General features: G+C 46.9%; 1 protein-coding gene across 9 annotated transcripts in view; it reads right to left on the bottom strand.

Annotated features, from left to right (window-relative positions):
- Window positions 1-21,386, bottom strand: part of HERC1 (HECT and RLD domain containing E3 ubiquitin protein ligase family member 1) — a 280,539-nt gene that overhangs the window by 74,116 nt on the left and 185,037 nt on the right. For 7 of the 9 annotated variants that reach the window (XM_075007327.1, XM_075007334.1, XM_075007331.1 and 4 more), the window contains 7 exons: window positions 20,497-20,549; window positions 10,606-10,806; window positions 9,859-10,033; window positions 8,506-8,776; window positions 7,332-7,545; window positions 5,556-5,815; window positions 4,081-4,208 (listed from right to left, as the gene is read on the bottom strand). In XM_075007327.1, the coding sequence (XP_074863428.1) occupies window positions 4,081-4,208; window positions 5,556-5,815; window positions 7,332-7,545; window positions 8,506-8,776; window positions 9,859-10,033; window positions 10,606-10,806; window positions 20,497-20,549 (1,302 nt within the window). The remainder of the gene's footprint in view (window positions 1-4,080; window positions 4,209-5,555; window positions 5,816-7,331; window positions 7,546-8,505; window positions 8,777-9,858; window positions 10,034-10,605; window positions 10,807-20,496; window positions 20,550-21,386) is intronic. The other 2 variants (XM_075007330.1, XM_075007336.1) reach the window with 2 other exon arrangements.

Raw genomic sequence — 21,386 nt, 5'->3', positions numbered from 1 at the left:
GATGGGCCTCCAGCCTCCTGTTTTCTTCTCTGTTAGGAAGTAGCATGAATAAAAACCTTTCCCCTGGAATTCTTCCAGCACTCTTTCCACCGCCCCTATGAATATAAGGTGATCCACCTCCTGCTTGAGCCTCGCCTCGTGGGCAGCGTCCCGGAGGTGAGGCCTGGAGGAAAGCTTTGTCGGTGGAAGCGACTGGGAGGGGATCGCGTAACCCGTGGCTATGATCTCCAGCACCCATTTGTCTGTGGTGATCTTTTGCCATTGGGAGTGGAACAGTCTGAGGTGATGATGGAACATGAAATGAGAGTGGCATTGAGCGATGGTATTGATAGTGCAGCCCCTGACCTACCCGTCAAACTTGTTGCCTTTGGGCCTGTCCCAAGGGCGTACGGCTTTGTTGAGAACGTCGCCTGGGAGTTCTGTACTGTTGCTGCTGTTGATGGCGCCCTTGGTCATAGCCCTGTTGATATTGAGCATGCTGTGGTTGGTACAGGTAGCGTCTTTGCTGAGGATAATATTTTTTCTTCCTGTATGGAGGAGTACAAATACCCAAGGTTCTAAGTGTAGCTCTCGAGTCCTTACTGGAGTGGAGAACCGAGTCGGTTGAGTCTGCAAACAGCTTTTGTGTATCAAAGGGAAGGTCCACGATCTTCGCCTGTAGGTCCCTCGGGATACCTGATGTCTGGAGCCAGTATTCTCTACGCATGACCACTGCTGTAGCCGTTGAACGTGCCGCCGTATCCGCCACGTCCAGGGCAATCTGGACTCCCGTCCACGATGCTGCACAGCCCTCTTGCACAATCGCCTTTAACACCAGCTTTTTGTCTTCTGGAAGTGAATCCATGAGGAGAGTAAGCCTGGAGTAATTATCAAAATTATGGTTTGCTAGGTGTGCCGCGTAATTTGCCATTCTCAGTAGCAGGGTAGAAGAGGAATATACTTTCCTGCCAAACAGCTCTAGCTTCTTAGCATCTTTGTTCGATCCCACCGATTTGTACTGAGAAGCCTTTGACCTCTGTTGGGACGATTCAACCACCAACGGATTTGGTTGTGGGTGACTGAAGAGTAACTCCATGCCCTTTGCTGGGACGAAGTACTTCTTATCCGCTCTCTTGTTTGTAGGCGGAACAGAGGCCGGAGTCTGCCATATGGTAGTGGCTGACTCCATAATGGCTTCGTCCAGCGGAATAGCAATTTTGGATGAAGCCGGGGGTGTCAAATTTTTCAGGAGTTTGTGATGTTTCTCCTGCACCTCTGCCGTTTGGATGTCTTTCGTGAAAGCCACCCTTTTAAACAGCTCCTGGAACTGTTTGAGGTCATCCGGGGGAGAGACATCCCCAGGGGCCATGGCCTCATCTGGGGAGGATGAGGAGGAACCACTAGGGTATACCTCCCTCGAACCCTTGGGCTCCTGCGGTCGATGATACACTTGCCTGCTGGAGGATTGTGAAGGAAAGTCTCGGGGTTCTACAAATAATTCCCCTTGAGACAACTGTGTTTCCGTCCCCGGTCGGGAGTGTCCACGGGGGTATTGAGCTGCTGGGGTGGACCTGCCCCTGCGCGTAGGCCTGCGGTGTCTGTGTCCAGCATGATAAGGATGACCATGGCAGCACGGGCAAGGGTCCGGGGATGGAGACCTAGACCACTCGTGGGGTGTGTACCCCCGATGTCTGGGAGAGCGAGACCTCCGCGACGACACAGATACAGGTGAAACCGGTTTGTGATAGTACTCCAGGGGATCCAATCCCAGAAAAGGTGAAGGTGGCCCAAGCCATGGTGACATTGGTTGGAGGAACGGAGGAGGCGGCTCTGGATAGGCTGGTGGAGACCCAGGCCTTTGGTGCGGTGTGTGTATCACAGGGGGAGGGCTTGGTGCTAACAGCAGCGCAGCCCTGTCCGGAGATGGGCTGCGGTGCTGGGCTTTTGATTTTGCCTTGCCCCTCCCCTCCGGGGCTGGCACCGCCCCTTCCCGTGCCGGGGATCTCGGCCCCACTGTCGGCGCTGCGCTCGGCACACTCAGCTGCGGTGCCGTGCTGGTAACTTCCTCCAGTGCCTGCAGGCTCCGTGCCTGGCGCCCCTGCACCATTGGTGCCGCCGGGTCCGGTGCTTGCCTCGCTGACGCTCTAGGCGCCGTGCGTGCCGGCTGTTGTGTAACCGGAGGCTCAGCCTCTGCCACGTGCGCTGCCGCTTGCCTGAGTATGTGGCTGGGGGCTGTGTGCTCCGCTCGTCCCGCTCGCTGAAACCGCCGGCAAGGATCGAGCTGGGGAGAGTTTCCTCTGTTTCTGCACCGAGGGGTCAGAGAAGCTGCCTTCCTCTTATGCAACCCAGAGGGCCCTTCTGGGTGAGGCTTCTCCGGCAAGTCCGGCTGGAGAGCCTTATCAAACAAGAGCATTTTAAGTCTCATTTCTCTGTCTTTCCTGGCCCTGGCTGTGAGCTTCGCACAGTGAGAACACTTCTGGGTAACGTGTGATTCCCCCAGGCAACGGATGCATTCACTATGCCCATCGGAGGCTGGCATAGCTTCACGGCAGGACTCACACTTTTTAAAACCTGAAGAGGCCATCGCCGTGAGTCCTTTGCTGTTAATAGGGTACTTAGCACTTATTCCGTGCCTTTTTACCCGAATTGCGGTCACCGGCCTGCGGTGCAGCGGGCAGCCTAACTGGCCTTCACGTCCACTCTTCTCTTCTCCGCTCCTCTCTCTCTCTCTCTTTTTTTTTTTTTATATTCTCTTTGTCTCTTTTTTTTTTTGTAACCGAAAAAAACAACAATTTACACGTAGAAAACACTATCTAATCTGACTCTGGCCTTAGCCTGAGCGGATTCCGTCTGCAGCCGTTGGCGGTTGAGAAGGAACTGGTGGGGACAGGGTCGCGCACGTGGCCGGGGGCGCGCAGGGGAGCGGTGCGCACCGGCGCATGCGCGATCCAGGAGAAACTGCTGGAAGATTTCCGATCTGCGGCACCGGGCGAGCCCGACACCTACTGTAGAGCACCCACGGGGACACTCGAAGAAGAACAGGCAAGTTATCCTACATCGGTTCTGGCAGGTCCTGCTACTGGCCCAAACCCAGCAGTAAGGGGTAGGACAGCCCAGTGGCCAACCATGGAGACAGATGTGCAAGGCTGTGGCAGGGCAAAGCTTTAACATTTGGGTCCAGCTGCTCCCGTGCTGGTTCATCAGCATAGTCCTTGCTGCATGCTGGATGTTGGTTAGCAGAACACTGCCTCCAATCACATTTCCAGCTGTAACAGGTTGCTTGGTGTGCTGGCTAGCAGATGCAGGTAGGAGTAAGCCAATTACATGTTGCCTCTGCTGCCGATCCAAGCGCCACTGCTCCTCTATACCCTGCCACCCAATGGGGTGCATCCTACTCCCAGCACTGTGCAGAGAACAAGCCCCTGACTGGAGCGCTCAGCTCACCAACAGCTTGGTAGACAGCCTCCTTCCTTCGGGTTGGCACCTCAGGAATGCTCAAGATCCGCCAGCCCAGGGCACTGGCCAGGGGAACTGAGTCCTGCATGTGCCAAACCCTGCACAGAAGTGGTAGGGAGAAACCTCTCTTCCCCTCAGCTAAAGTGTGGAGGAGGGGGAGAGAAATTTCTAGCCTGTTCATGCCCTGACTCTGCAGGCTTGCAGCAGACCCTTCGACAGGAGTTTAGTACCCTCTTCTTCTCCACCCCCACCTAGGTCCTGCCCTCAAGGAGCATGGGACTGCTCTGTCCCACAGGTACCCTCCACTGACTCTCTGGCCAGGTTCACTGAAGCCCCAGCAGTCAGGTTCCCTGGGCCCTGGCACACAAGGCAGCCTTAGGGCTTAACACTTTCCTGCCCATGATGTGGTCAGGGGGACAGGAGATGGCTGGGCTATAACACTGGCTAGTAGTAGCCTGGAGTTGTCAGCTGCCTTTCAAAGGTGCGCAGGCAAGTAGGGACAAGTTCCTTCCAAACACGGGGGAAGAGTTTAGGTGTTTCCTGTGCCCATGGGTACTCCACACAGGATTGCCTTTCTGGAGCAATTAATAACTAACTTCCATAAAGAATCAGCTTACAATTTGTTGAATACACAAAACAACTTACAATTTGTTGAATACACATGTTTGCTGCAATGAATATTGCTTCTTTGTTACATTCCACACTCTTATAGTCCCATCATTCCCACTAGTTGCCAAAAGTCCCTTTTTATTGCACCAAACACATGTCATCACCTGCAGAAATTCAAGTGTAAAACCAGAATTTTAAATTTAAGAGTAGACATTCATTCATTTCATTAAGTTTACTTCATCTGGACAATGCATTAGCTGTAATATTTAAATCTATTATACTAAACAGAATCCAACAGTATCCAAGATGAAATTTCCTTTCATTGTATGGCACTGGATATTAGGAACATTATTGGGCTACTATACACTTCTGTGAATCAACCATAGGCTGCTGCCAAACAGAATAGTCAACAAAAAGATTATCTGTTAAGGCAAACCAAATGCATGTGTGTGCTTTCAAAACAAATGCTAAAAACCAGATAATAATTGTAACAATTCAGTTGATTTTGTGCACTTATTTTTTAAAATCACTTTGATGAATCTTACAGATTCAAAATATCCCATTTCTTCTGCAACTGGCTCTATGCTGGCAAATTATCCTGCACAGAGTGCTGCAAAGAAAAAGCCATTTTTGCAAGATCAGCCCCTTAATGATTGAAGATGACATTACAATAAGGAATTAGAAATGTATTTACTCACATTCTCCACCACACTCCCAACTCACTGAAATGTGTCATTTTTGGGGCTATAACTTACTGGCTGTGTCTACACTAGCCCAAAACTTTGAAATGGCTATGCAAACGGCCATTTCGAAGTTTACTAATGAAGCCCTGAAATACATATTCAGTGCCTCATTAGAATGCCAGCAGCCGCGGCACTTCAAAATTGACGCGGCTCGCTGCCGTGCGGCTCGTCCAGAGGGGGCTCCTTTTTGAAAGGACCCCACCAACTTCGAAATCTGCTTATTCCTATGGGATTTTGAAGTTGGTAGGGTCCTTTTGAAAAGGAGCCCCGTCTGGACGAGCTGTGTCAATTTCGAAGTGCCACGGCTGCCGGCATTTTAATGAAGCGCTGAATATGTATTTCAGCGCTTCATTAGTAAACTTTGAAATGGCCATTTGCATGGCCATTTTGAAGTTTCGGGCTAGTGTAGACATAGCCACTGTGATCCTCTTCCTATTCTTTTGTAAAAAGAGGGATTACACAGTGTTAAAATGTTAAAACATTTGTAGACATAACAAAATTAGTGGCATTAGGGCAAAATCTTTGATAAAAGTACGCTGCACAAGAAAAATGGGTTAAATGGCGTAAGGTGTTCCACCAGACAGTATTATTTATCACTACAAACTTGTTTAATTTTTGTGGGAAAATACTTTCTATAAAACACCAGAATTCTGTTGCTTTGCTTACACAGTAATTTAATTGTGCTGCACCTTTTTTGTATTCTAAAGAAGTACGTCTATGAAGAATAAATTACACCTAAAATACTACTCAGGGAGGACTAATGCTTACCCTGTTCTGATGAGCCTCCAGTTTTATGAAGGAGCATTTTCGTAGATCTCCACCCATGTCAGCAAGGGTCTGAGGACTAATTTGGTTGTCTCGATCATGTGCTGCAAGAGTTCGCACAAGCTGCTGTGCAGCCCACTGTCTATGTTGTGAGGACAACCTTGAGGAAAGGCAGCAAGCTGCTAATGCATTAGCCAGCTCCAGAGGGCCTACAGCAGAAGGATCATAGGGAGGATGGGCATACAAATGGGCAGTTAAACCTGCTTAAACAAAACAATGGAGATGATGCCCAAATGAATACTGAAAGTATTAAACAAGACAAAAATAAAACATTACCTACAACTGCTAAGAAGAACAAAATTCATGCAAAAATATTTTTTTCAAAACTAAAAATACCACAGCCATCTTAAATTGTAACAGAGAGATAGCCAAGCTAGTCTATATACTATGAAAACAACAAAGCAGTTAGTTTAAAAAAAAAGTTGTGTGTAGGGCTCATATTCTAGATACTTTACGGAGTATCAAGCTACTGTACATTGTCTTCCCCTTTACTACGCTAGTCTACTAGCTTGGAATTCTTCGTGTTCGTGGAGTCTTGTTGACTGCCAGTCAGGTTCCACTCTTCTACTGTGAATTGTGAAAGCCCATAAAACAAGCTAGAGCTGGAGCAATCACTGTGATTAATAGTGAAGCATTTTACCTTCCATGGCCCCAAAAGAGATGATGTTTTGCATGAATAAAATCTTGCAAAGGCTTTTTCCTTCCCCCTGCTCCACTGCACCTCTACAGGGGCAGAGACAGAACTGAATGATTAAGCTATGGATTTCTATACTTTCAAATATTTGTATTTCTCTCAGAGGGACAGCAACTTGAAAACCACATTCCTGCCTGAAAATTTTGCATCTGCTATAGATAACTCCTAAGAATACTCGCTGAAATAAAGCAAAAAAGCAGTCATGTAGCATTGTAAAGACTAACAAAATAATTTATCAGGTGATGAGCTTTCATGGGGCAGATCCACTTCTTAATATCTGGAAAATTCAGAATGTTCAGAAAATTCAGAATTTTCCAGATCTGAAGAAGTGGGCCTGTCCCATGAAAGCTCATCACCTAATAAATTATTTAGTTTTTAAAGTGCTACAGGACAGCTTTTTTATTTTATGAAGATACAGACTACCACGGTGACTGTGACTATTCTTTGAAAAAAGAATTATGAAAAATGATCTAATTTATTTTGTGAATTTGACAGCAATTTCTGTTTAGGCAGTTTCAGACCACCCTATATACAGGCAATTTCACTCTTGTAAATATTAACAGGGAGCAGAAACCTTTTACAATAATTTAAAAATTCACAACTTATTTGTCATGTTGTCCAAGCAATTCTGAAGCACCAGCAGTGACTATTGCTATAGCAAACTAGCCACATTATTCTGAAAATATATTTATAGTTTAAGCCAACTAACTACACTCACCTGGCCATATAGCCACACATGGCTAGTGGCTAGCATGTTGGATACCATGGATATAGAGGGTACTTTGTCAGAAACTAGATTTTTTTAAATTCATCTTTTAAAAAAACTTAAGTGACAATGCAGATTCATATTTCAATCTAGCTAAATTTCCTGAGTTTATAACACAGATTTTAAATGACTATTAAAAACCTCTTGCTGTACTGTTTTAAGAACTTTAGTACTACACATCTGTCTGGGAATATAAATAAAAAAGTAAAGCTCTTTTGTGAACTATACTGACAAAATGTTTTTTTAAATACAAAAATACCTTTCTTTTCAATTTCTGCTTTATCATAGTTCGGCCTCAGTTTGGCCCCTTTGTCTGCCAACAATGCTACAAGTGCCTGAGTTACCACAAAGTTGGGCGAAGTTATAAGCTTGTTTTCTTCTGCAATTCCTCGCAGAAAGCTTGGCAAAAATTTTCTTTGAATTGGATCATCAACTGTAGTCAAATTTACACCAGTTGCAGCAGAAATCAAGTTCTAAGAGAAAAGTAATCAGAGGGGAAAAAATAAATTTACTCAAATGCTTTCAGTAAAACAATTTAAAATATACAGATTTTTTCAGGAACTGTAGTTTACTATTTGTAGAGATTAGCTAACCAGTACCATCTAATTGTGCAAATATTGCACACATATCAGATTCAGGATCTGTACCCTACAAGCTGATTGGACTGAATGGACTCTTCTGCCAGTATGAAATAGGATTTTTTTTGATTGCAGGTTCAGGGACCCAAGAGTTTAATGTGGTGTTATTGTCACTAATGTCAGGTAGAGAACTGAATCTACTGGAGAACTTTGAAAGCTTAGTAAGTTGTAGATAGGAGAAGCAAAAACATGGTATGTAATAAAATCAATTATTTCATCTCAGAATATTTACAATTCCTTCACCTGCATACACTAAGAAGTCAGTAAAGTAAAAGCATAATCAATAACCAGCTTGTGTGCTACAAGGGTTATAGATACACACAACAACACCTTGCTATATGTATACTGCTCCCCTCCCCTGCAAGCACAGTTTTGGGTGCAGGTGACTCAATAAAATGTAAGAAATTTGTGTAACCAAAGCAGCAGCAGCAGCAATTTAAAAAACAAAAGGTTTAAGTTTGCCTCAGTAGATACACATCTTTACCACGCAAATAAAGATTCATGAAGTTACCAACAACAAAACAAACTTGTGGTAAAGAATGAGGGAAAACTCCAAAGAGGGCATAATCCTTTCAATTTTTCTGCTACATTTTTCAAGCCATTCATCATAGAAATAACTTTTCTCATCCAGTTGCACATGGTATGGTGGTGCATACTATGTCTTTGGCCTGTTAGTGCCGCCTTCTTTATGTTAAACCATTTCTCACAAAAACTATCACAAACATATATTCAAAATTTTCAATGGTAAAATACCAGAGTTTTAGGCAAATGTTTGTATAGAAACATCAATCCTACCTGTGTACACAACTGTACCAGAAGTTTTGCAGCACTAGGAGTATTCGATGCCAAGCAGCCTACAGCTGTACTCAGGTAGGCAAGGCAAGATATAGGCTTGCTTGTTTTGCTATGTACTCCTCTAGAACGCTCGGTAGAATTGGCCATAGTAGATGGACTTGTGGAGAGGCCTGCTCTCCCTGCTGCAGCCAAGCACATTAATCGAACCAAAGTTCGGATATCTGTCAAACCCAAAGATTCAAGACCAGCTGCAAGACTACAACTGGACCCACTATGAAAAAACAAAATAAAACTGTTTTAATTTAGGGTTTTTTTTAATGTTAGGTACATGATAAGAAATTTCATCTTGTATATAATGTAACTATGCCTACACACCACTAGTAAAGAGAATACTGCTTGCTTGATTAGCAGGAAATTATTTCACTAGAAAAGACTGGGAGAAAGGAAATATCACCCCATAGTCTTCAGGTGGGAAACTGAGAAAGATTTTTGATCTTGTAAACAATGTGCTAAACTGTAAGAATGTATGTAGTTCCACTTCAGAAGACGGGATGATTTGCTTATAGTTAACCTCAGAGATAGCTATGCGCAAGACTGGGGACTAAATTACTTCACATCTGCATCCTGAACACTCCTGAGGCTGCGGTAGGGCATACAGGGCTCCGAATACAGAGGCAGGAAGGTAACCTGATTGCTTCACTCCAAATCAAGTAACACAAAGCAGCAGAAATGTAGCACTTTAAAGACTAACAAAATGATTTATTCAGCGATAAATAGGATAGAAGGAAGAGAGTGAGAGGAGGGGGGATGTTAATTGTCCTGTCTGAGATAATTACAACCACCAAAGTAATGGAAGAAGTCCTTGTAATGCGTGAGGCATTTGATGTGTCTGTTCATACCACAGGTTGATGTGTTGAATTTGAATATGTACTCTAACTCAGAAATCTCACTCTCTAATCTGTTGTTAAATTCTCTATGTTGCAGGACACAAATTCTCAGGTCTTTAACAGAATCAAATCAAGTGCAATAACCACAAGACTTATAAGAATTCCAGGGCAGGGACCATCTTACACAATGTCCTCCTACAATGTGCAGCAGGACTGAGCACTAACCTCAGCTGGGTCTTCTAGGTATTAACCATTACACATAAAGGAAAAAGGTTCTTTCATGGAGGGAAAGTGAAGAAGCACAGCAGACTGGGTAAGAGCTGGGACTCAAAAGAAAGCCATCCTCTTACAAACAGCATTAGAGTATTTAAAATGAGTAACTCTTCCCCCACCAGACAACAAAACTGAATCCCTAGCAAATGAAAGATGAAAACTAAACCTAACATACATAAAGAATGTCACAAACCTGACAGACAAGAGCGAGAGTGCTCTCATAACCATGGTTCTTGCAAGAAGCACTTGGGCTGCTGCTGTCACTCTTCTTAGTGCCATGACACGGTCATGTGGATTTACTAGGGCAGCAGCTTGTTCCCCCAGGGTTATCCTGCCAGAAGAACTTTTTTCTATAGAGCCATGATAGCCTTAAAGTAATAATAATTTGAATTATTGTTAAAAAAAAAGGGACAATTATAGTGTGCCACTGAACACACAACTACTGTATACAAATTAATACCAATTTAGCAGACTCCACTTTGTGAATCCTTGTAAAAATGAAGCATTCTTTATACACTCCTAAAGTTCTACACCCAATTTAGCTTTTTTAATTTTCAGTGTCAGACTGGGAGCAATTTGACAACAGCCCTCAACAGTGGGCTAGAAAATTACACCTCTTTATTATAATCTGCTCTCACAAGGAGCCATGCTAGGAGAAGTCCATTTAAGTTGTCAAAACTCCTGTGGCTCAGAGGTCCAAGCTAGAGAAGTGCATTGCAGAGCTGCGGTCATAGCATTAAAGTCTTTTTTCAATATAAAGTGTCTTGTCCATCCATCACTACAGCCTCCCTAAAAAAATTAAGGTCTGACTGCATTTCCTGATGTTGAGAGACTGGGCAGACTGATTGAGCTACGATATCATAACTGCCCCTGTAAGCACACACCAAAGAAAACAAAATGGACTTTAAATTGTTTGAAATAGACCTTCTCTCAAATTTACCTATCTGCATCAAAGTCTCCTCCATACTATTGGTGGCTGTGACCATTGCAACAGATGCTCCCAGTGGATCACTGTCCAGGAACTGAACAGCTTCAGGTACAATACGGCGATCGTTTAACCCCAGAGGTCCAGCCAGTAACTCAAATTCCTCTTCTCCTGTCAGCTTTTCATCTTCATCAACATCCAGCATATCCCAGTCTTCTAAGGTTAGAGAAATAAACTAAGATTAGGCACAAAATCTAAACGAGTACAAGGCAGACAATATTAACTAGTCCTGTCAACTGTACAATAATGGGATGAATTTTAAATAACAGCATGTTTGTATGTGTGTAACCACCAAACAGGTGGAACTGAACCTGGAACCTCTAGAGCTTAGTGAATGTGCATCTACAGTTTGAGGTACAAGCCTGCTGCCTCTCAGCTGAGGCTGCAGAGGAGACTCATTCTCTCTCGATATAAGTGGGCTGAGTGTCCCCACACGACAGTGAACCACACACCAAGTAGGTGTGTGGAATCCACGTGTAAATTTCACCAGATTTAAGAATTTAGGCTCAGTATCATAAAAATATGAATTACAACACGCATTCTGATTTTTATTAAAAAACAACCCTCATTTTTAGAGTTTGGATAGGTACAGTTCAACTAATAAAAAATCCCTAAAATTGGATAATTTTGATAATTTCTGTATGTCTTGTATTAAAAAGTCAGATAGATAACATTTCTCTAAAGTAAATGGCGTATATTATGTGCCCACCTGCAGCAGCAGCGAACTAATTATCCTTTGTATGCTGTAATGTACAGAAATGGGAAACCCACGCCAACATGAACAACAAGAAGTCCTGTGGTACCTTATAGACTAACAGATATTTCGGAGCTCCAAAATATCTGTTAGTCTATAAGGTGCTACAAGACATCTTGCTGTTCTCAAAGATACAGACTAACATGGCTACCTGATACTACAAACCAGCATGTTTCATGTCATTGCTATTCTGAATTACAGGAAGCAGACAAAGTCATGAGGCTGAAAACTGGTCTCCATTTTCATTTGGAATGATGAAGTACCAAGAATAGAATCCTCCTTCAATGAAGATTAGTGGAACAATTTTGCCAGCCCCCAGAGTGAGGATGGATTGTACCTTCTGACTTAAGTGGTCTCTCCCAGAAAGATTCCTGAAGCAGGATGGCAAAGGAAGTGTAAAGAGCTGAACAGTCTGGAATAGTCTACAGAAATCATGTCTAGGATCTGAGGTGATGAAACTCCCAGGAAGACAGGAAATGGGAGAGATGATACATGGATGAGTGGGGGACAGGTAGGGTAGAGATTTTCAGACTCTCAATGAACAGGACAAAACAGACATTTCGAGAACACCACTGACAGGCGGGTCCAGAAGATGGCCTTTTGTTAGTAAATCTGCACTTTTGTCTGGTGAAAGGTTGTTCAGCTGGTATACTGGGCTAATAGGGGAATAGGCAAGACTGTTGAGACATCTGATTTGCTATATACTCTTTTTGTTGCAACTGTACAGATGGCCAAAGACTGCAGTGTTACCCAAAAATCTTTAAAAAAAAAAAAAAAAAAAGTGAAGGAACTCCTTTAAAGAATCACTAAACAACTTAAGCCTCTCAAAGGGAAGATTCTTGGAGGCTTTATTGTGCTTCCTGAAGTAGACCGGAAGTCTACAGCCACGAAGCTTAATGCATGAAAACTGTCATAGTACTAAAATATTCAGCTGTGTTGGTAGCAACATGTGAGGCCTAGAGAAATCATTTGGCAACTGTCTGGTCTTCTGTAACATGGGCCTGAAATTGTTCTCTCTGCTCTTGAGGCAGATGTTCAATAGGAGAGTTTTGAATAGACTGTGAAAGAAAGGTTACTCACCGCAGTAACGGTGGTTCTTCGAGATGTGTCCCTGTGGGTGCTCCACATTAGGTGTCGGGCTCGCCCGGCACCGCAGATCGGATCTTCCAAGCAGTTTCTGCCAGACCGCGCATGCGCCGGTGCGCACCGCTCCACTGCGCGCTCCTGGCCACGTGCGCGATCCAGTCCCCGCCAGTTCCTTGACCAACCGCCTCGGATGCTCCTGCAAAACACTAAACAGAGATCCGGAGTGGGGAGGATGGGCGGGTAGTGGAGCACCCACGGGGACACATCTCGAAGAACCACCGTTACTACGGTGAGTAACCTTTCTTTCTTCTTCGAGTGTCCCCGTGGGTGCTCCACATTAGGTGACTACCCAGCAGTAACCCAAGATAGGAGGTGGGTAATCGGATTATGTGCAGCTTGTCCCCGAGAGGACCGCTGTCGAGAGACGGGTATCCTCTTGGAATACCCTGTGAAGGGCGTAATGTTTGGCGAAGGTGTCACAGGATGACCAGGTCGCTGCTCTGCAAATGTCTTTTAGCACAACGCCCTTGAAAAAAGGCTGTTGATGCTGCCACCGCCCTAGTGGAATGAGCCCTGGGCATGGCCAGTAAAGGAGTCTTTTTGAGTTCGTAGCACATTTTTATGCAAGATACGATGTGCTTCGAGATTCTCTGCGAAGACAGACATTCTCCTTTTGATTTGGGAGCGATAGAGACTAGGAGTCTATCCGTTCTCCGGAAGGACTTGGTCCTGTCTATATAGAAAGCTAGCGCCTCCTCACGTCCAGGAGGTGTAGGCGCGCCTCTTTGTTAGAGTTATGAGGCTTTGGATAAAACGAGGGTAAAACGATAGGTTCATTAGTATGAAACTCAGAAGAAACTTTAGGAACAAAGGCTGGATGCAGCCATATGGTTACCGCCTCCTTGGAAAAAACAGCGCAGGGTGGCGTTGCCATAACTGCCGCAAGCTCGCTCACCCTGCGAGCTGACGTGATTGCGAGAAGAAAGGTCATCTTTATCATAAGGAGGCGGAGGGAAACCGTGGCCAAAGGCTCGAACGGTGGTCCCGTTTTCGCATTAAGCACCAGGTCCAAGTTCCACGAAGGTGGAAGCAGTTTCCGAGGGGGGTATAGGTTTACCAGCCCTTTGAGGAACCTGGTAACCATGGGATGGGCGAACACCGTGTGCCCTTCCTCTTCGTGTCTGAACGCCAAAATGGCGGCAAGGTGGACCTTTAACGAGGATAGTGAGAGTCCTCCTCTCGAGGTCCAGTAAATACTCTAATATCACAGGCATAGGCACCGAAAGGGGGGCTAGCTGTTTGGTAGAACACCATGCCGTGAAGCGAGTCCATTTCTGCTTGTAGGTCTTCCTGGTGGAAGTCCTCCTGCTACTTTCTAGGACTTGCTGCACTTCCTCCGTACATGTGCTCTCTAGGGAGCTGAGCCATGGATTAACCACGCTTGTAGTCGCAGGCCTTCGGGGTGCGGATGCACTATGGACCCCTGGGCTTGCGTAAGCAGATCCGGCGCCACCGGAAGGGGCATTGGTGGCCGGTCCGACATGCGCAGGAGTAGGGGGAACCATTGCTGTCGATCCCACGTTGGGACTATCAGGATCATTCAGGCTCCTTCCCTCCGGGCTTTCTGCAACACTTTGTGGATGAGCATTGTGGGAGGGAAAGCGTAAAGCCCCTCCATGAGATCGCGAAAGCGTCCCTCAGGGACCCCCGTCCCAGTCCTGCCCTGGAGCAGAATCGTGGGAACTTCTTGTTGTTCTGAGTAGCAAACAGGTCTATCTGGGGAAAAACCCCATGCGTGAAAAGTCGGTCGCAGCAGATCGGGACGGATCTGCCACTCGTGCGTGAGTGCGAAATGCCTGCTCAGCTGATCTGCCTTCACATTGTGAGCGCCTGGTAAGTATGAGGCTTTCAAGGTTATATTGTTGGCGATGCAGCAGTTCCACAACCGGACTGCTTCCGCACATAAGGCACGGGACCGAGCTCCTCCTTACCGATTTATATAAAATATGGTGGAGGTATTGTCTGTACTGATCCCGACTACTTTGCCTTGTATATGGTCTCGAAAGTGTCTGCAGGCTTTGAACACTGCTCTGAGCTCCAGTATATTTATGTGCAGTGACTGCTCCGTGGAGGACCACAGCCCCTGCGTCACCTCTTCGCCCATGTGTGCTCCCCACCCTATGAGGGAGGCATCTGTAGTAAGAAAAACCGATATGTGTGGTTGGTGGAAGGGTACCCCTGTTAGCAGGTTCTCGGGGTTTACCCACCATTGCAGGGATTTGCGCACCCCGGCTGTGGGCGACGCCACCCTGTGAATGGTGTGTGCTGCCGGTTTGTATACGCTCGCCAGCCAGTGCTGCATGCTGCGCATGTGTAACCTGGCGTTCTGTTCTACGAACGTCGCTGCTACCATGTGGCCCAGCAGCTGTAAGCACGTCAGGACCGGCACCGTAGGGCTGAAGGTGATGACTTGCACAAGGGAGCCGATGGCCCGAAAGCAAGTCTCTGGTAGACACACTCTCGCTGTAATAGAATTTATGCTTGCCCCTATGAACTCTATGTCCTGTGTGGGGTCTATCTTTGATTTTGTCAGATTGATAACCAGGCCGAGCGAAGAGAACGTGCCTGCTGTGACGCATATCATGCGTAGTACCTCCTCCTTCGAGGCCCCTTTGAGTAGGCAGTCATCCAGATACTGGAATATAAATACCCCATCTGTGCAGGTAGGCTGACACCACTGCCAAGGTCTTGGTGAAGACTCTGGGGGCCGAGGAGAGGCCAAAAGGTAGGACCCTGTATTGAAAATGTTCTTTGCCTACCATGAAACCAGAGGAATCGTCGGTGAGCCGGATGAATAGTTATGTGAAAATACGCGTCTTGTAAGTCGAGGGCTGAGAACCAATCTCCATCGTCTAGTGCCATAAGGATGGAGGCGATTGTGATCATCCGAAAGTGTTGCTTGTGCAGGTACCGGTTGAGGCCTCGAAAATCTAAGATGGACCTCCAGCCTCCTGTCTTTTTCTCCGTGAGGAAGTACCTCGAGTAGAACCCTCTCCCTTGCAGTTGCTCCGGCACTCTTTCCACTGCCCCTATGAGCATGAGATGGTCTACCTCCTGCTTGAGCCTCGCTACGTGGGAGGCCTCCTGGAGGTGGGGCCTGGGTGGAGGTCATGGCGGTGGGAGCGACTGGAAGGGGATGGCGTACCCCGTGGCTATGATCTCCAGCACCCATTTGTCTGTGGTGATCCTTTGCCACTGGTTATAGAATGGTCAGAGGCGATGGTGGAATAACCGCTTCGGATGACCTTATGCGATGGCAGTGATGGCGCAGCCCTGGATCTGTGTGTCAAACTTGTGGCCTTTGGCCCTGCCCCAAGGACGCACAGCTCTGTTGGGAACGTCGCCTGGGAGTTCTGTACTGCTGGTGCTGTTGATGTTGCCCTTGCTCGTAAGCCCTGTGGTACTGGGGACGCTGTTCCTGGTACTGGTACCGTCTTTGTTGAGGGTAGTACTTTTTCTTTCTGTATGGAGGGGTGTAAATCCCCAGGGTCCTAAGTGTGGCTCTTGAATCTTTACTGGAATGAAGGACCGAGTCAGTTGATTCGGCAAACAGCTTCTGCGAGTCAAAGGGAAGATCGACTATCTTTGTCTGCAGGTCCCTCGGTATACCCGAAGTCTGGAGCCAGGACTCCCTTCGCATCACCACTGCCGTAGCTGTGGAGCGTGCTGCTGTGTCCGCAACATCCAGGGCGATCTGAACTCCCGTCCTCGAGGCCGCGTAGCCTTCTTGCATGATGGCCTTGAGCACCGGTTTCTTGCCCTCTGGAAGCGAGTCCATGAGGGAGGTTAACCTAGTGTGGTTGTCGAAATTATGGTTCGCTAGATGCGCTGTGTAATTTGCCATTCGCAACAATAGAGTGCAGGAGGAGTAGACCTTTCTGCCGAACAGCTCTAGCTTCTTGGCATCTTTGTCTGTTCCCCCGTGTTGCGACGACTCCACCATCAAGGAATTTGGTTGTGGGTGGCTGAACAGGAACTCCATGCCCTTCGCCGGCACGAAGTATTATTTTTTTTTTTTTTTAATCCGCTCTCTCGTGGACAGGCGGAATAGTCGCAGGAGTCTGCCATATCATAGTGGCGGACTCCAAGATTGCGTCATCAAGCGGTATTGCTATTTTGGAGGAGGCCGGAGGTCTCAGATTTTTGAGGAGCTTATGGTGTTTCTCTTGCACCTTTGCTGTCTGGATGCCTTGCGTGAAGGCCACCCTCGTAAAACAGCTCTTGGAACTGTGAGATCGTCCGGAGGATGGACATCCCCCGGGGCCGTAGCCTCGTCCGGGGAGGAGAGCGAGGAACCGCTAGGGTACACCTCTCTGGACCCTTCCGGTTCCTGTTGGTGATGGTACATCCGCTCGCTGGAAGCTTGCAAGGGAAAAATCTCGGGGTTCCATAACCAGTTCCCCCTGAGATACTTCAGTCTCTGTCCCCGTTCGCGATTGCCCTCGGGGATACGGGACCGTCTGTGGGGATCTTTCCCTGGTAGACTACCGGTGGTGTCTATGCCCCGCATGATAGGGGCGACCATGGCAGCATGGGCACTGCTCTTGGGAAGGTGACCTAGACCACTCCCTTGGTGCATACCCTCTGCGTCTGGGGGAGCGAGATCGTCGAGAGACCTGGGACACTGGAGAGAGTGATTTGTGATAGTACTCCAGCGGCTCAAACCCCAGGAAGGGTGAAGGTGGTCCCAGCCAGGGAGAGGCTGGTTGTAAAAATGGAGACGGGGGCTCCAGGTAGGCTAGGGGGGACCCCTACCTCCTAGATGGAGTCTGCAGCATGAGCGGAGGGCTGAGAGAAAGCAACTCTGTCTGGAGAGGGGCTGCGGTGCCTTGTTTTGTGTGCAGCCCCTTCCCCCTCCCTTGAGGGGGTAGCTCCGCCCCCTGACGTGTAGGGGATCTCGGCCCTGTCCGCACCGTGCTCGGCACGCTTATGGGCGGTGCTGCACGGGCGGTGTCCTCCGGTGCCTGCAGGCTGCGTGCCTGCGTGCTCTGCACCGCCGGTTCCCCGGGGTCGGTGCCACTGCTTGCGGTGCCGCCGGTACCGGCGCTTGTTTAGCCGCTGCCCTGCCTGCGGTGCGGGGCGGCTGTTTGATTATCGGAGGCTGAGCCGCCTCCACGTGGCTCTCCGTGCCGCCGCCGATCAGCTGTTGCTGCGGCTGGGGGCTGTGCGCTCCTCCCGTCCCGCTCGGTGTTGCTGCCAGCAGGGATTGGGATGGGGAGACTTTCCTCCGTTTTTGCGCTGATGGGGTGAGGGAGGCGGCTTTCCTTTTATGGGCCCCAGAGGGTCCCTCCTGCTGCGGCCGCTTCGGCACGTCTGGCTGGAGGGCCTTGTCGAAGAGCAGCATTTCAAGCCGCATCTCCCTTTCCTTCCTTGCTCTGGCTGTTAATTTTGCACAGAAGGAGCATTTCTGCGTGACATGGGACTCCCCCAGGCACCTTATGCAGTGACTGTGCCCATCAGACGCTGGCATTGCCTCTCGGCAAGACTCACATTCCTTGAATCCTGAATAGGACATTGTTGGTGAGTCTTTCAGTTGTTAATGGGGTACTTAGCACCTTCTCTGTGCTGTTTTCCCCCTCTCCGATAGCCTGCCGCGGCAGGAGGGCTAATGGCCCTAGGCTCCTGGCCTCCGGTGCTCCGCTTGTTACTAGGACTGGACTGAATGCCGTCCTGCTTGTTGTTTGTTTCTTTTTTTTTTTTTTTGAAAATAACAACTGGCTAACTTAACAGTAGCCTAAGAACTTGAAAACTTTAAAGAAAAACAGTTAAAACCATTGAATATGCTAACTTGGCCGTAGCCTAGTCGGATTCCGTCTGCAGCCGATGGCGGTTAAGAGGAACTGGCGGGGACCAGATGGCGCACGTGGCCAGGAGAGCGCAAGGGAGCGGCGCGCACCGGCGCATGCGCGGTCCAGCAGAAACTGCTTGGAAGATCCGATCTGCGGCGCCGGGTGAGCCCGACACCTAATGTGGAGCACCCACAGGGACACTCGAAGAAGAAGTTATATTTTGTCATCAGGGCTTGATAATTAGCTACTCTGAACTGCACCAAGGCCGAGGAACAGTGTCTGTGGCCCAGCAGGTCCAACAGTGTTAGCTCCTTACTGGAGATACTAAATGGGATTGATGCTAACTTTTCCATTTATTACCAGCTGCAATAATAGAGGAGAGGAGAAGAGAGGAGAAAATATACTCCAAGACTCTGGATGGGATGAAATAACTTTTCTCAGCTCATTTACACATATAGGATAATAGCTGTGGCTTGTTACATCATGCCTACTGAGTTAAGCACAGCATTGTTGATAGGCAAAGGTCTGGTACCTTTTTTAAAAGGTCTGAGAAAGCTCTAGAAGGTTGGAGAGGTATGGCAGCCTCATATGGTATGAAGGGTGACTTGCAGAAAGGTGGAGCTTCTTATTCTGCTGCTTCTTGCTCTGAGAATTATAACTGTGTCGTATGGCCTTAGGGCCTCAGGCGATGCTCTCAACAAGTCTTCTTCTAAGATGGTACTCTACAAAAACATTTGCTGTATGGAGCTCACAAGTTCCATGAACCCACCGGTATGGGACATAAGGGAAAGAGGCAGGACTCCAAGGCTGACGTTGTCAGCACAATCAGGTGCGTTTCCTGTAAGTGCCCCCCCTCAGTGGTAACCCCAAAAGAAAGCGGTTGGAAGGTGGGTTGTACAGGAACCTTTACAGACATGTCTGAGTCAAATGAGAGATCTTCCCCTGCATTCACCTGGTGTGGGGGAGGGGAGGAGAGGAAGAGGGTTAGTGCCAGTACCAGTTATCAGGCTGGTCCCAGGAAGAAAAAAAAACATACTTCTACCAGTACAGAGGTTAGAAAGAAAGGGTGGTAAAGCATTGTCAGAGAATGCTGTATCATTAACACCTAAAAATAAACCACAGTTCCCTCAAAAAGTCTGCCTGGAGACTGTGTTAGTAGCAGAGGGCAAGTCACCAATTATGAAGACGGAGGGTAAGTAGGCTCTACGAGGTAAACTGGTACCAGTACAGAGTATCAGTGATTTGGACTCCAAGGTTTTGCAGGTCTTCAAGAGATACAAGCCCAGCCTAGACCAAGGACTCTGGATTGGGTTACTCAAGTGTCAGAATCTTAGGCTGTACTGAAGACTATAGCAAAGTGTGATCAATATAGCTTTTGCTTCTGGCTACGGATGATGTTAACAATCTGGACTGCACCTTGGCTTTGGAGGCACTAAGTCTGATACTCATAACGCTCTAGACAGCTTCTCAGTATGTACCATATTCTTCTTAGCTGGCACCTTGGCTGAGGGATTGAAGGGAGCTTGAGTGGCACCAATATTGGAATGTGAGGTATGTCTGGATTTGAAGAACCTGGTGACAAAAATCTCTGATCAAGAGGGCATTGTCTGCATGCATTAAGTAATGTCCCTGTGTGTGCTCTACATTACAAAGTACAGAGTGAACCTCTCTAATCTTGAACTCTCTCACCTGACAAACTCCATAATCCAGCATGATTTTAGTTAGCCAGACAACCATTTATCATGGGTGTGGCCAAGTCTCCTGTGGTCCCATAAAGTTTGTTTACAGCCACCAGCCCTGGCTCTCAGTGTTCGGTGTGGTTATCAGGCTGTTAATTTACCCGAAAATGTCTTCTAAGAGACCAGTAAGCAGTGGAAGTGTCAGCAATGTTCTAGAAAATGTTCACCTCCCACCATCAGGCAAATTCTCTAGTCTGGCACCAGTCAGGACCTGAGGCGGTTCTGTGCCAGCTTCTGGCATTGACCCAGCAACTCCTGCAGCTGAGTTGGTACCAGACATAGAGGTTACCCTCTCCTTTGGATTATATCAGTAAAGCCGACAGGGGGACATTGTAGTAGTATATGTATGAAGGACTGGAAAAAAAAACTTAGCAAAAGTTTCATAAAAGTAACAAGTATCTTCAAAAACTCATAATACCTTCATAGACACTGTCTTGCTTGCCTATTAAGTCAGGAGCCTGGCCTTTATACCTGCATCAAACAACAAGAATATTTGAGTAAGATGATATAAAAGTAACAAAATGGCTCAAAACAATGATATACATATGCATATTTTAAAATAGAACAATACTACAGTTAGGTAATATGTAAAATATTTTCTGAGGATTGCTACTCAGGAACAACTGTCTATGTTTAATAGAAGGCCTGATAAAAGTGAGAAGGTTATAAAAATCTATTTTGTGATACTGAAAACACTATCCAGTGTTACTGCTCCTAAAAACGTTGTAATAGCTTCATTTTAAAGCTGCTGGACCAAACCACTTACCTGTTCCTTAGTAAAATGGATTTAAAGGGGCTTGAATCTAGGCTCCAAGAGTTCTTCATTACACGTATGTTGGAAAATTATGAAAAGCTGAAAGGATTTTTGACACTGTACACCTTGGTAAGCAACCTGTAACCCCAATATTCCTCATATGTATATCATTATGATGTTGTATATAGAGCATGCCATGTGAAGTATCAGGGAAAGGTTATGAACTGCTGAATCCCACTATCCTACCCACATATGTTTCTTTTTAGTGCATATGAAGTTATGAGATTGTGTGGTATAGTTGTTCCTAAAACATGCTGTAAATTGGAGAATCAGCCAGATATTAGCTTCCCAGAGAAGCTACCAGGTTACCAGGAAGATAACCAATGCCAAGGTGGGTTCAAATCACCACCAACCACCATCATCCAGTAAGAGGGCTACAATTCAATGACTCACCAGCAATATCCAGTGGGGTGAGAAAAACTGCGCTATCTAGTTGTTGCTCAGTCTAATAGGTTGAGAGTTTGGACTGCTTGTTTATATTTTCTTTGGGTAGC

This window comes from Carettochelys insculpta, chromosome 12, assembly GCF_033958435.1.
Source record: "Carettochelys insculpta isolate YL-2023 chromosome 12, ASM3395843v1, whole genome shotgun sequence".
Taxonomy (NCBI): Eukaryota; Metazoa; Chordata; order Testudines; family Carettochelyidae; genus Carettochelys; species Carettochelys insculpta.
The sequence above is the reverse complement of the archived record's forward strand: the minus strand, read 5'-3'. Positions and strand labels throughout refer to the sequence as shown.